General features: G+C 24.9%; 1 protein-coding gene across 1 annotated transcript in view; it reads left to right on the top strand.

Moving 5' to 3' along the window:
- The first annotated feature begins 571 nt into the window (after positions 1-571).
- The window catches only part of LOC129961002 (telomerase protein component 1-like), a 148,024-nt gene continuing 138,079 nt past the window's right edge, over positions 572-10,516 (top strand). The window contains exons 1-6 of the mRNA XM_056074793.1: positions 572-677; positions 4,532-4,663; positions 6,088-6,215; positions 7,225-7,362; positions 7,944-7,994; positions 8,243-8,416. Of these exons, the coding sequence (XP_055930768.1) occupies positions 4,539-4,663; positions 6,088-6,215; positions 7,225-7,362; positions 7,944-7,994; positions 8,243-8,416 (616 nt within the window). The 5' untranslated portion in view covers positions 572-677; positions 4,532-4,538. The remainder of the gene's footprint in view (positions 678-4,531; positions 4,664-6,087; positions 6,216-7,224; positions 7,363-7,943; positions 7,995-8,242; positions 8,417-10,516) is intronic.

The raw sequence follows: 10,516 nt of genomic DNA, 5'->3' as shown, positions 1-10,516 counted from the left end.
TTTATTTATTTGAAATTATGAGTATATGGCAATAAATAAATAAGACTATGCCTGTTTTCTTTTGGAAATTAATTTTTGAAAACAAAATAATGGGACGAATGGAGCAGGTAAAGCAGGATCACCTCACAATAATCTATATTTTTTTTATATTTAAAATTTGTTATTATTTTATATATATATTGAAGTCATGAAATGATAAAATGTGAAGCAAGGCATATTTTGAAGTTTTTATTCAATATTTTATTTTTATTCAAACTTTAATGCCATGGGCATAACGCATCACAACATAAATAAAATGAAAATGTTAAAGAATGATTATTTGAAATTTATATTGATTTCAAAGTATATTAAAATTAAATAATTTCAATGTAAAATTATAACATGAATACTTAGTATAGGAAATAAAAAATACATTTTTTTAATGTTCAAAGCTTATAATTCTTATTCGAAAAATAAAGAAGGAAGGAAGGAAGGAATGAGGTGTGTTTTCCGGCGTATGCTCCTGAACGGATTCTTAGCTTGTGCCGGGTTCACAAAAATCAAAACTCGAATATCACAAAAAATTTTAAAATCTGCCAGAAGCCAAATAAAGAAGGAGGAACAACAACGCGCAGGTTCTGTAGACAAATAATTGACTTCAGTTTGTTTTCTTGTAACGATGACTTTTTCATAACGAAGTTTGTATATTGTGATATCTTTGTGTCTATTTTATTTGGGTATCTAAAATTTCTTGGGGGAAATTCAGTGCTATGATATTAAAAAAAAAAAAAAATGACTATTATTTTATTGTAATTATAAAAGAGCAACAAAAAGAAGCATATTTTTATTGACCTTTGGGGTATATCTTGTAGCTTTATCATCAAGCATGGGCGGTGCTTCCGATTGTTTGTTTTCGATTACATCCGAGTGATGCAAGACGAAACACCTTGCCGGTGTGTTTTGATTCTTTAATTAGACGAAAAAAGGAAGAAGTTTTATAGGTCAGTAATTAAATTAATCTTTAAATTATTGTTAGTAGCTATTTTGTATAAAATCTGCAAATAAATTGCCATTAAAAGATTATATTTACGAAAAAATTGCATCGAATTTTTATTCTAAAACTGTTTCAGAAACATCTTATCAACATTTATAAGGTCAGGTGAATTTTTTAAAATTCTGTTTTTATCTTTTTCGCGTTTTTTAAATATAGAAGAACAAATCCGTTGAATAAATAAATTGAAATAAAATAATGTTTTTAAATTTAATGTTTAAATCCCCCCCCCCATAAAATTTCAAATATGCTGCTGTGTGTCAAAATGTTAATTGTAGTGTTTATACTGCTCGGTTTAAACCGAAGAATTGTTATTTTGTAAACAAAACATATGTAATATTTTCTGTTTGTAATTATTTTATAAATTGTTGTTCATAGTTGCAAAATGCCTGTCCATTTCATTAAATATTTTAAATGACAGCAATGTTTATTAATATTAAGTTGTCATTTAAAATTACATTTTCACTAATTTAAAAATGAGTAGTTGTCCAATCTTCAACTATTTCATTGATCTATTCATTTAAGGAATTTTTAATTTCAGGAAGATATATAAAATCTTCATTCCAGCATTTTTTTCACAAAGAAATACAGGAATAAGAAATTGAGGCATTGCCTTGATATTTCATACTTATTTGTGAAAATTCTCTTACTCATTTTTAAATAGTGATTTTTATATATATGCAGCATTTATATATTTTCAAGGCTCTTTGTTGCTGAAGTTTTCTGCTTAATGTTTTTATGATATTCAGTGTTTGCAACAATATTATAAACTATCATACTGCTTAAGTCAGCTTTTATTTATGTTTGTGTCTTAGAGTTTTAATAAAATACTCTTAAGAGAACTCCTCAATAGCTATCCATGTAATAAATTTTTAAATGGTAAAATAGTAAAAAATATTAAGTCATTTAAAAGAATACCAAGACTTTCTAAAGTTTATTTAATAATGTTTATTCTTTATTAGTTAATTTTTTTAGTTTAGATTTCTCTGCATATCAGTTGTCTATATTTTTAAAAATGACATTATTATTGATTTATGAGAACATATTCCAGCTGAATAAATTTTTGATAGTTTGTGAAAGATTTTATATTTAATTCTTTAGAATCAGACCTTGCAGCAATTACCATTGTCATCTGTATTACTATAATGAAAGTCTTTTTTTCTCCTCATTTTAAGTGTGCTTTAAGTCCTTTATTATTTCAAATTTTATATTTGAAGATTATTTATATACCTGCATTGTATTGTTAACTATATGTTAACTTTTTGTATTATTTTATTACTGATGGATGAAAGTGCCTATATCATTTTGAAAATTTGTTATTTCTGAATAAATATTGATTTATTTATAATATATTAAAATTACTTATATCAATGTTATCACGTTTAAAGGCTTTGTTTCAAACAAACTTATCACTTTATTATCAATTTATTTATTAAATTTTATTTATTTTTTATAAAGAAATAGAGTAAGATTTCATTAATGTGTTGCATCAGTGCAATCCAAAATTTTAAAATTAAAAAAAAAAGTTTTATTTTAAAATTATTTTTAATAAATAGGGAATTTCAAACACTGCAGATAAATCAAGAACTAAAATCTCTAATTACAAATCATAAAAATTACTACAGGATCTCATTCTTTTGGATTCTTTCAATATGACTGAGAAAATTTTCTTGGTTTGAAAATGTAACTTGAAGAAAAAATTTATATTTCTCATATAAATCAGTTATCTGATCTAGAACAATAGTTTAGTAATAGTATGTAGTATGACAGGATTTTTTGAAATTTGCTTTCATGTATGTGAATTTATTATTTTCAGTTGTAACTGAATTATACTTTTTTAATTGAAGATGAAGAGTGGTTATACTGATGTATTGTACTACTTTTTTAGTAATGCACAGTGCTTTTTTCATTACAAAATTTGTTTAATTCTGTCTAAAAAATCACTGATTTTTCTTGTATAAATATTGAAGTAAATAAATGAGTATAAATTTAAATCTAGATTTATTTATAAAGTGATCTTTTGTGATAGTATTTACATTGATAGAAATTGCTGCATTTTCATCCTTTAATGTTTTAATTACAAAGGACAGATTTAAGTCTTTTCTTGGTCAGAGCTGGATTTTTAAATAGTTAAAGTAGGTAATTAATTGTCTAAAGGCTCAAAAGACTTAAGGAACATCTAACCCTTGAGACTTTTTATGATGTTTTGAATTAAAAGAAAATTTTTTTTTTTTGCTGTTATTTAATGATAAAGGCCATATAGTTAAACTTACACAAATTTAAATCAAATATTACTTAAATTTTAGAACATTATTCTAGTAACATTCTGAATTAATTACTCTCTGTAAGTTTTATATTATTTTTTTTCTAATTCTAAAAAAATGTGATTCTTTATTTTTAAATAAATATCCAATCGATTTTGTATTTTTTTTAAAAATCACATTTAAATTTAAATTTTCTTATTCACAAAGTGATGAAACCAACTCTTTTGAAATTAATTTGCAGTTCCAGTTTGTCAAACTTTGTTGTATAAAACTACTTATATCAATATATATTTAAAATAAACAAAAAAAAAAAAAAAAAAAAAAAATATCTTTGAAAGTTGGGACCTTGAAACTTGCAATGTCTTAGAACATCCTGGAGGCTTAATCCACTCTTGTTTTTAGCATAAAAACTTAGTTATTTCTATCCTCTTTGTAAGATTTTTGAAACTGTTATTTACTAGTAAACTTACTAAACATATGTTCTTTGGTTATTAACAAGAGCCATTTCAGCATGCAAAAGGTATGAAACTTTTCTCTCTCTTTAAACTTTAATAATAATAGTTAAAAAACTTTAATAATAATACTCTAATATTAAACTTTAATAAACTTTTATAATAATAATAATAGTTTAAATTTTAATGGCATTTACTTTCTTTGTTATTCTATTATTCATTTTTCTCTATTTATCTGTATCTAGGCTTCTTGAACATTTACTCTTGAAATCTCTTTTCAGTATGTAAAAAATTTTTGAAAGTCTTTTTTACGAAAAAGTTTGTTATCCTAAAGTTAGAAAATATAAAGAAGGAAAATGAAATAAAATTTATTTAATGAACTTATGAAAATTTATTTAAGCTAGGAATTTAATTAAATTAATGGAATCTTTTCAGTGAAAATTGTTTTCTTAATTATTTTTGAATAGATTAAAGAAGCTTGAAAAACTCTTAATTAAAAATAAAAAGCCTTACTTTAAGGTGCATTTATATATAGCCCCCCCCCCCTATTTCACTTGCAAATAGAAAAGAGTTAACATGTTTTAAGATATCCCATTATGGTAACACTTCTTTATGTGCCTGGTAATTTTTCAAATTTTTTCATCTTTTTAAAATTGAAATCTAAAAATTTTGCTTTCCATCAAGAATTTGTTTCATATAATTTATAAACTAATTATAGCTGAATTTCTTATTATAATTTTTAATATTTTAAAATTCTGATTCTTCTATTTATTATTGTATTTCAGTGTCATCATGATGGCTAACACATCATTTGAAAGTACTTTATTGAAAGAAACACCTCTAACATCTACAAAAAATAAATTCCTCTTGGAACCTGAGTCAGGAAATTTATTACTGGACGGAGCTACCTTTAACAGGTAAAATATCTTAAGATTTAAAGCTGAATGGAAACAGATTAAACATCAACTAATCCAGTAACTTCTTACTGAATGAAGCATAAAAAGATATGATAATTAATGGACTCATTTAACATTGAAGTTTTGTGTCTATTATTGAATATATTTTATTATTTATGTAATATTTCAAAGAATTTAAGTCATTAAGTGAATTAAAGTGATGCAATAAAAAAGAATTCAACCTAATACAGCAATAATAAATTTCAATCTAAAATAGCAATAATGTATTTTTATGTATCCTGTTATAGCACTAGAACAAGCAACATTGTTTTTAAAAAAATAGACAATCTCTAAAAAAAAAAAAAATGTCATCATTGCTTACTTCTGAAGTTTTGATTTATTATTGCTATAAAATTAAGTTTTTAAAAATTTCAAAAATTTTATTGAATGCTGAAAGAAACTGAGTCAATATATAAAAAAATAAGTCAAATCTTCATACCTTGGTTATCAACAATTGAAGAAAGACTCGGGATAAAATATTTGTAGCAGCAGAAAAAACAATTTGAATTTCATTACAACAGTCAAAGGTATAGCTTCTAAATACTTTTAAAAGTTATTAAAATTAAGGAAAAAACTTTATAACAGAATTAATTTCATCGAAATTATTTATATTTGAATTTTAAGAATTTATAGAAGTCCCTTTTTTACAGTAATATTTTCAAAGCTTTTCATAGGAAAATGCCAAACTTTCACTTAATTTTTTATTAATTCTTGCCGAAATTTAAAAAAATAAATTCTCACCTTGCAAATTATATATATGCCAAATTTGGTTATCTTAGCACCAGCATACATTTATGTATATCCACACTTCATATATATTTAACCTTTTCTTGTATATCTTTCAACTATGTTGTATTTTTCTTCTTATGCTTTAAAATTTCATAAAGGAGAGTTAGAGGAGTTAAAGAGTTCAGAAAGGAGAGTTATTACCACTAGATATGCTGTGAGTAAATGCATGAGATGGTTGTTTTAAAATGCTAATCTTATCAACATAATTGAAATTGTTTTATTGAATTGTAATTATTTTTTAATAATTTACTTTTATTTTCATATCTTTTCCAATGGATTTAAAAAAATCAGAAACTGATTCTTGATTGCATAAGTGTGTCATTAAATTTATTATACTAAATGTAAATTAACGTAAGCAATTAATGAGGATGCTGTTTTAGAAATATGTTGTCTTAGTTCCTTTGTTGGGTTAATTTTATGCATGTAAAGTAATTTTTTTTAATTATTATTATTATTTAAGGAATTCAGCAGTGTTTCTGTTGTTAAAATTTATACAGGCAAAATAAATAAAATTTTTACCAAAATGTATAACATTTGTCTGGTAAATTTAAACAAGTTTTATATATAATTAATTGAACAGATATGTTTCATTACAGCATTTGTAATCTGAAATCTGGAACTGCTATTCCTTCTAGGAAAAGGAAATTTTACTCATCTTATTTAGAAAGCTTAACAAATGAAAACAATGCATTAACAAGCACTGTAAACAAGTTTCTGCCAAAGCGTAAGACATTTATTTTGTTTACCTTTTTGGTGTGTCATTATTAAATGGGATTTTAACAACCCAATCATTGTTGTAAATGTTTTAATTGAATAAATCTACTTTTGCTTTAATAATTCATTCATTTCTGTTATAGAAAAAGACTTTGTGTGCTAGATAGAATTAAAGCATTTTTTAAAAAATAGTTTATTTTGAGATAGTAGCAATTTTTTTTATGTTTCACAATCATATAGTTTATTTCCTATGCAGACTTAAAAGAAAATGCGGAACTTTTTGTATTCGTAATAAGTTAATGAAAGCAGATCATTTTTATAATATTTCCCTCGGTTTGTATTTTAAATGCATTATATTTAAAAGATTTTTACTAATTTGAAATGAAACCTCGTGCCTTACTTTTTTTTTCCAATTAATTCCCTTACACTGGTTTTAGCAAATAAAATTATTTTTAGGCAACATTCATTATTTTGTATAATAATTAAAGAATCTTGAGATACTTTTCTTGGAAATTATTGTGACCGTTTTGAAAATAATGTTTTTAATTTCTAATATATATTTATACTTATCAATGTCAAAGTATAAGCGAAATTTCTGTTTTGTATAAATTGTATTTTTCTTGCATTCGTAATTTTTGAGCATTCTACACATCCAGGTAATTGATTTGTCTTTGAAATTTCTTTATAACTGTGGTCATTATTTTTGATGCATAACTATTGCTGAAATTTTCCAGTGTTTTGTATATAATAATTTTACAGTCATCATGCTCTGGTGGTATCAGAATTCTTGTGCAAAAGTTAGTTTAACCTCATATTTACTATATCCGTTTTGTTCTCTCATAGTAAAATTTAAAAAAAATTTCATTTGAGATAAACTTTTATGCAAATTATTAAGTAGTCCTAACATATATAAGTATTACAAATCTTTCTTAAATATTTGTTGCAAAATATAATAATGATTTATCCTTTTATATTTTCATATTTATTAGATTATTAAAATGTTATCATATTGTTTATAGCTCCAGTTCTTGAAAAGAAAGAAATCTTTGCTAAGAAAAAGAAGAAGAAGAAACTTATGTACCGTCGCACGAGGCATAGATATCTATGTGCTCGTTCCATGTCTAGGTCAAGGTCAAGGGAGTCAGTTTCAGATACATGTAAGTTGATGTCTGCTGAAATGTTGTCATTGAGTAGCACATGTTGTATGGAAGCTGTATATGTGTGTTTAATTAAATTAAATAAATTAATTTAACAAATAAATCAATTAGTAATTTAACAAATAAATAAATTAGTAATTTAAGAAATAAATAAATTACCAATTTAACAATTAAATAAATTAATTTAACAAAATATATCAAAAGGCTTGCTCTTACATATGTTTCTTGTACAAAATATTAATTTTAAAAATGAAATATGTTAATTTGCATTGAATGTATTGTCAAAAGAAAAATATGCTATTATTTTAGAATTGTTCATGTTTTATGAGATCTTAACTGAAAATTGCCTTCAATATTTATCTTAAAATTATTGATATTACTTTAACTAACAAAATTAATTTGTATAAGCATTATCCACCCTCTCCCACCTCCCTTATGAATGGAAATTTGTATGTATGAGAAAGAACTTTAAACGCAAATTCATGTAATGTTGCTTTCTTTTATCTGTTAAACTGCCTTTTAATTTTTTTTCATTTCGTATGTAAATATGATTCATGGCTGATTTTTAAATATATAAATAGATGCTGATGAATTGGAGTTTGGTGAACCTTGTGGCTTTTCATTAAATGATGGTAATAGTTTACTTTTCTATACTAAATCATATATTCACCATTCTTTTCTTTTAGTGAACCTAACTACCCAATGGACTTTTATAAATAATTCTTTTAAATATTTATTGATTAGTTTCCCTATTTTTAGGATTAATTTTTTGCATGATAATTATGTCGACTGTTTTATTAACATTATGCTAATATTTATATATTTTCTCCAAAGAAAATTATTTAAAAAGATACTCAATTATTGACGAATTCTTTTCCAGATGCAGTTGATTATGCAGCAGAACGATTTGCAGATGTACCATCATCAAAATTTTCAAAAACAGCTGCCCCTGCTGTGTTTGGTCAAACAGCTGTTCTCTGTTCAGCATCTCCTTCATATAGTCCTGCATCTCCTTCATACTGCTCTAAGGCTCCTGAATACATCAGATATAGGGGTGAGTCTTTTTAGTGAGGAAAAATAATTCTACTACCAGAGTTCTACCGACTAGAAGGCAAGGGAGTTATAAATGTTCCATGCGCTGTTCTTAGGGTTACCATGTAGTTGAAACGTTATTGTGTTTATTCCACTTTTTAGTCTGATATGATGAGGTGATGAAAAAATAATAACAAGCTCCTGGCACCATTTATCCTTTCTAAGCTATTATTGATAATGGCTAGGAGGGAAAAACATCTTTAATTGATGCTTATCCTTGTTACACCACTATCTACTGTCGATTGTTGCACTATTATTATTGTGAATTGATTTGCTTATTTTTGTTGTGGAACGTTGTTTTATAGCTAATTTCCTAAAAATATTTAATCTTTTAATTGCAAATCGATAAAATATGAGATATGTCATTAAAATGCTGAAAATATTGATGAGTTATTTTTAATATGAACCTGAATCTGCTTTCAGCTATATTAGTTTGCATCTTTTATCCCATTTATAGTAGTTTGGTGGTAGACTCATCTTGGGGATTTGAAGATTGCAGATTCATTCCTGCTTCCGCCAATGAGCTCTTATGTGTGTATGTTTAGTGCACATTAATTTTGTCAAGATTATGTCTTCCCCTCTTGATGCTGCCTAGGAGGTTTTGAGAGAGATTTGGCTCAAATGGTATTCTTGTTATTTGAAATAGGCCAAAATTAGTTGGTCCATCTCAAAATAGTCCTTGTATAGCTCTAACTTAAATCAAGTCAAATTTTATTACTGAATTAGTGCAGGCTAAATAACTTATTTATTAGAGCTAAATTTTATTTTTAGTTTGAATACACTTAATATATGGCAGTATTATACTCTAAAAATTTATTACTAAGCATCATGAAAATGTGAAATCGCTCAGAAAACAAAGATTTAACCCTCATTTAATTATTATTATTATTATTTTAGAAACTAGAGAAAAGTATTCAGCTTCTTGTTTTTGATTAGTAGAAAAATTGGTGCTATACTTAAATTTTAGTTAATCATTTAATTAATTAATAACAATTTATTTCTTAATTTGATGGTATTGATATATGTAGTGTAGTATTCTGACATATAAAATGGAATAGCAATTTCCTTTATTGTTAATGTTGCATTAAAGTTTATTATTGAAATCATTGATTAATTGTGTAATGATTTTCCTAAATTCTTTAGTGCTTATTCTATTTTACTAAGATTTGACTTAGTGATGCATTAGAGAAAGATGGTAATTGTTTTCAAAATTTTCAATTCGGATTAGTGACAAAATATTTTAAAAGCATTGGAAATGTGTTGAAAACTTTAAAACTATTCTGGTCTGTAGCATTTCTCAAATGACAGATTTTGAATTATTGTTCTTATGCCTAAATATTTCTCTTGATTTTTTTAAAAAAAATTTATGTTAAAAATAATTTTTAGTATTGATGAATAAAAAGTTATTTTAATTTAGTAATTAATTCTGGCAATAGGAGAGATTAAAATGGCCGAATATAAATTTTTGTGCCACTTGTTTCAAGATAATCATCTTAAATATGTGTTAAACTGATGTGTATAATACGATGGCTTCTCCGACTCACCCAAAGGTTTTCGTAATTTACAAAATAATAACTATCAATTGATAAGTTTTGAAGTAATAACTGTGAATGGAAAAATATTAATACAAATTTTACTTAAAATTAAAAAAATCTTATATTTCAAAAATAATCCAGAAACCATTTTTAAGTGAAAAGTGAAATATAAAAAGGAACTAAAAGATTTTGCAAAAAAACATAATTTGTGCAATGAATGAAAAAGGTGGAACAAATTGGACAGAAACAGTAATGAGCATTTGTATAAAACAGTTTTGAAGAAAAAGATGATATTTAATCTCAATCGCTGTTCATTATTTGTTCTAATAAGCGAGTTTTTATTATTTGGATGATTATTTAGTGCTTCTGGTAGTTTTTAATAATTTCTGAATTATTTATTTCACATTAAAATTTCTGTTGCGACTTATTTCTCAAATTTTAAGAAATGGTTACAAATAAATATGATTTGCCTGCATTAGGTGTTGAGTTAAGGCTTAATAATATATATATATATAGGCATATATATA

Source organism: Argiope bruennichi, chromosome X2, assembly GCF_947563725.1.
Source record: "Argiope bruennichi chromosome X2, qqArgBrue1.1, whole genome shotgun sequence".
In the NCBI taxonomy this organism is placed as follows: domain Eukaryota; kingdom Metazoa; phylum Arthropoda; class Arachnida; order Araneae; family Araneidae; genus Argiope; species Argiope bruennichi.
The sequence above is the reverse complement of the archived record's forward strand: the minus strand, read 5'-3'. Positions and strand labels throughout refer to the sequence as shown.